Source organism: Alosa pseudoharengus, unplaced genomic scaffold (genome assembly GCF_046254945.1).
Source record: "Alosa pseudoharengus isolate Yale_2024_CS ecotype anadromous, Long Island Sound unplaced genomic scaffold, YU_APseudo_1.1 YU_APseudo_1.1_scf_23, whole genome shotgun sequence".
Classification (NCBI taxonomy): domain Eukaryota; kingdom Metazoa; phylum Chordata; class Actinopteri; order Clupeiformes; family Clupeidae; genus Alosa; species Alosa pseudoharengus.
The window spans coordinates 3,618,390-3,623,389 of NW_027468685.1; the positions used below are offsets into that span (position 1 = coordinate 3,618,390).

General features: G+C 44.9%; 1 protein-coding gene across 1 annotated transcript in view; it reads right to left on the reverse strand.

Annotated features, from left to right (window-relative positions):
- Positions 1–5,000, reverse strand: part of npr1a (natriuretic peptide receptor 1a) — a 37,709-nt gene that overhangs the window by 11,764 nt on the left and 20,945 nt on the right. The window contains exons 6-9 of the mRNA XM_076301469.1: positions 3,465–3,585; positions 2,922–2,996; positions 1,972–2,049; positions 1,429–1,533 (exon numbers count right to left, since the gene is read on the reverse strand). Coding sequence (XP_076157584.1) covers positions 1,429–1,533; positions 1,972–2,049; positions 2,922–2,996; positions 3,465–3,585 — 379 coding nt within the window. The remainder of the gene's footprint in view (positions 1–1,428; positions 1,534–1,971; positions 2,050–2,921; positions 2,997–3,464; positions 3,586–5,000) is intronic.

The following is a 5,000-nucleotide window of genomic DNA, read 5'->3' on the forward strand; positions in this document are numbered from 1 at the left end:
AATTCCACTGCATCTGGGAATTACCACTGCAGCTAGGAATTACCACTGCATCTGGGAATTCCCACTGCATCTGGGAATTACCACTGCATCTGGGAATTCCCACTGCATCTGGGAATTCCCACTGCATCTGGGAACACTATTACTAGAGGATAAGAGTGTCTGGCCCCTCTCGGTCGTGATCCGTGTTTTGCTTTTGGCTGCTTTGCCCTGACTGCCTTCGTTTGTCCTATGCCATGCCCTGTAGTCCGTTCCATATTTGCCCCTTGCCCACCTGTACACCTGTCCCTGGTTGCCTGATTGACTGCTGCGTTTAAACCGGCTCACTCGCTTCTAGGTTGCCGAGTTATCACGCTGGCCATATCCACTGAAGGCTCTTTTCCACGGACTGCTGCACTTGTATGGTTGGATTTTGCTGGTTACCGATCTCTGGACTGTCTTTGGATTTGCTGGTTACCGATCTCTGGACTGTCTTTGGATTTGATTTTGCTGGTTACCGATCTCTGGACTGCCTTTGAATTTGATTCTGCTGGTTACCGATCTCTGGACTGTCTTTGGATTTGATTCTGCTGGTTACCGATCTCTGGACTGTCTTTGGATTTGATTTTGCTGGTTACCGATCTCTGGACTGTCTTTGGATTTGATTCTGCTGGTTACGATCTCTGGACTGTCTTTGGATTTGATTCTGCTGGTTACGATCTCTGGACTGTCTTTGGATTTGATTCTGCTGGTTACGATCTCTGGACTGTCTTTGGATTTGATTTTGCTGGTTACCGATCTCTGGACTGTCTTTGGATTTGATTCTGCTGGTTACCGATCTCTGGACTGTCTTTGGATTTGATTCTGCTGGTTACGATCTCTGGACTGTCTTTGGATTTGATTCTGCTGGTTACGATCTCTGGACTGTCTTTGGATTTGATTCTGCTGGTTACCGATCTCTGGACTGTCTTTGGATTTGATTCTGCTGGTTACCGATCTCTGGACTGTCTTTGGATTTGATTTTGCTGGTTACCGATCTCTGGACTGTCTTTGGATTTGATTCTGCTGGTTACGATCTCTGGACTGTCTTTGGATTTGATTCTGCTGGTTACGATCTCTGGACTGTCTTTGGATTTGATTCTGCTGGTTACCGATCTCTGGACTGTCTTTGGATTTGATTCTGCTGGTTACCGATCTCTGGACTGTCTTTGGATTTGATTCTGCCTGACGTTTTGTGGACTTTCTGACCTGGAGGATTACACAGAGTAGCGAGGCTGCATTTGCATGGGCCTGTTATTAAAGATCCCGAAAGGCAATTCCTGTCTCTATGTGTACATCTGGGTTCATAATAGTCTTGCTTGTGACAAAGGGAGAGAGGAACTCTTCACACGTGTGTGTGTGTGTGTGTGTGTGTGTGTGTGTGTGTGTGTGTGTGTGTGTGTGTGTGTTTACCTGTAGACTGCCTCTGGGACAGTACTCGGTGATGATGCAGATGTTGGGAGGGTCGATGCAAGCTCCAATGAAACGGGTCAGATGCTCATTCTGGACATCACGCATCTGTGTGTGTGTGTGTGAGAGAGAGAGACATCTGATTACTTGTTAGAACTGCTTCACACATCATATAGATACTATCAACATCACACACACACATACACACACACACGCACACATGCACACACAAACAGTGCTGAGTGAAAACTGGGGTGGGGGTCAGTTGGTTGGGTGGTTGTGGGGGGGGGGGGTGAGATGGGTGGTGGGGGGGGGGGGGGTATGAGAGAGCTACAAAAAGGGGGTAGGGTGGTGTGTGTGTATGTGGGTAGGGTTGTGTGTGTGTGTGTGTGGGTAGGGTTGTGTGTGTGTGTGGGTGGGTAGGGTGGTGTGTGTGTGTGTGTGTGGGTAGGGTTGTGTTTGTGTGTGTGTGTGGGTAGGGTGGTGTGTGTGTGTGTGTGTGTGTGTGTGTGTGTGTGTGTGTGTGTGTGGGTGTAATGCACTCACATGCTTGAGCTCGAACAGAACCGTCCTGGTCAGTTCAATACGCTTCTTGTTGACATATTTAATGGCCGCTAAGTTGCCCTGGAGAGACAAACATTCCGCTCATTATTTCCACGGGAACGCTGGGAATGCTCCGTCCCTTCCCGCTCCCTCGCTGGACAAAACATCAGCGCATTAAAGTAACAGAACCTGGTTATGTCTGTTATATGAGTTACGTGGTGTCAACACAAACATAAACATAAACATAAACATAAACGCAAACATAACATAAACATAACATAAACATAAACATAAACAACAGAACCTGGTTATGTCTGTTATATGAGTTACGTGGTGTCAACACAAACATAAACATAAACGCAAACATAACATAAACATAACATAAACATAAACATAAACATAAACATAAACAACAGAACCTGGTTATGTGTGTGTGTGTGTGTGTGAAGGTAGGGTGGTGTGTGTGTGTGTGTGTATGTGTGTGTGTGTGTGTGTATGTGTGTGTGTGTGTGTGAAGGTAGGGTGGTGGTGTGTGTGTGTGTGTGTGTGTGTGTGTGTGTGTGTGTGTGTATGTGTGTGTGTGTGTGTGAAGGTAGGGTGGTGGTGTGTGTGTGTGTGTGTGTGTGTGTGTGTGTGTGTGTGTGTGTGTGTGTGTGTGGGGGGGTTATGTCTGTTATATGAGTTACGTGGTGTCAACACAAACATCACATAAACATCACACTGCACCCTCACATCACACTGTACGCTCACATCACTTTATTCAATGGAGACTCATTTGTTTACAGTTTATGACTAGGAATGTGTGTATTTGTTTTAGAATGACTAAGATGCTGTGTGTGTGTGTGTGCGCTGTGTGTGTGTGTGTGTGCGTGCGTGCGTCCGCGCGTGTGCGCGTGCGTGTGTGTGTGTGTGTGTGTGTGCGTGTGTGTGTGTGCGTGTGTGTGTGCGTGTACCTTATAGTAGCCGGTCTTGGTGTAGATCTGGATGTTTCCCTCCATGGTGAGGAGAGAGCCGTAGTTTGAGCCTCTCTGAAGAACAAGCAGAGACACAGTTACTGTGCATGTGTGCAGACGTGTGTGTGTCAGTGCATGGGTGTGTTTGTGTGTGTGTGAGTGTGTGAGTGTGTGAGTGTGTGAGTGTGTGTGTAAGTGTGAGTGTGAGTGTGAGTGTGTGTGTGTGTGAAAGAGAGTGAAAGTGTGAGTTTGCTACATACACGTCTCAGTGCCTTCTTCAGGTTGCTCTTGTGTGTGTGTGTGTGTGTGTGTGTGTGTGTGTGTGTGTGTGTGTGTGTGTGTTTCTCACCAGTGAGAGTGTGAGTTTGCTGCATGCTCGTCTCAGAGCCTTCTTCAGGTTGCTCTTGTGTGTGTGTGTGTGTGTGTGTGTGTGTGTGTGTTTCTCACCAGTGAAAGTGTGAGTTTGCTGCATGCTCGTCTCAGAGCCTTCTCCAGGTTGCTCGTGTGTGTGTGTGTGTGTGTGTGTGTGTGTGTGTTTCTCACCAGTGAGAGTGTGAGTTTGCTGCATGCTCGTCTCAGAGCCTTCTCCAGGTTGCTCATCTGAATGTCCTCCCACTGCACTCTCCACAGCTGAGCCGCCAACTCCTTCTCCAACTTCAGCTTCCTGCCAGACCAGTGGAGCATTATGTACATACACCATCATATATGTAAGGGATAATGTATAGAACGCCGGTCATTATTGGGAAAATAAGTCCCGACAGGGCGAACCGGACCCCGACGCGCAGTGGAGGGGTCTTGTTCCGCCCTGAAGGGACTTATTTTCCCAATAATGACCGGCGTTCTATACATTATCCCGCTTATTACACGGCTACTTGCCAAAACGAAATAATAAACTCCCCACGATATGACTTTAGCCTACATAACCTAGCCTATTTGTTACCGTTCATCGTGGCATTTGCTGAAATAGTTCGCAACAACACACTGAACTTGAATTAAACATTCTTTAGAACACAGCTGATCAACCGTCTGCTTTCACTTTTGAATGAAGTTCCAGTCCTTGCATAGGGATATGAAATACCTGAATTAGAAGCACAAACTCCGTTGCCATTGACAGCGGTCATTATTTTTTCAGAGGTCATTTCTCAAGAAATAATGACCGCTAGAACTTTGGGAAATCCCATTCAAGTCAATGGAGCGTTCTACTTGCCTTGTGAAGAGCCGTGTAATAAGTATTATATAGCATTGTATTCATATACATTATTATATACATTTTATATAGATTATATAGATTTAAACACCATTAAATAGATTCTCCAAAGTAAGTTCCTGAGAGAGATCTGGGGCAGGAGAGAAGCATGCTGATCTAACCCCCTTCGCAGGTACCGTCACACCGGTGTGACAGGAATGTTGAAAACTGTGTGCAGCAGGGCTATTCAATTACCAATTAAATTCAGTTGGGCCAGATTTACAAACCAAGAAACTGAGCTCAACCAGACATGTTCAGCAGCAGGTAGGATAAGCAGCAGGTAGCCTAATGACACATTTTTAAACCAACACAGATGATTGTAGGCAATAACAAGTAGCCTGATATTATTGTTTTCCTTTTGAATTTTGTGACATTGGACATTGTGTCAGATGTGTACGGAACCCTAGAGGGGTCATTGCAAGATATGTTTTGGTATATATCCAGAAAACGTGCGCTCATTTTACTAAATTGTGTGCACATTAGACTAAATCGTGTACACGTTTTACTAAATCATGCGCATGTTTTATTAAATTGTGCACTCATTTCACTAAATTGTGCTCTCAATTTAGTAAATCGTACGCACTAACTAAATAGTAAATAACTAAATAGTGCGCTCATTTTACAAAATTGTGCTAAATTGACCGCACAATTTAGTAAAACGTGTGCACAATTTACTAAATCATGCACACATTTTACTAAATTGAGCGCATGTTTTACAAAATTTTAGTAAAATGAGCGCACTATTTAGTAAAACATGCGCACAATTTACTAAATCGTTCGCACATTTTAATTAATCGTGCGCACAATTTACTAAATTGAGAGCACAATTTCGT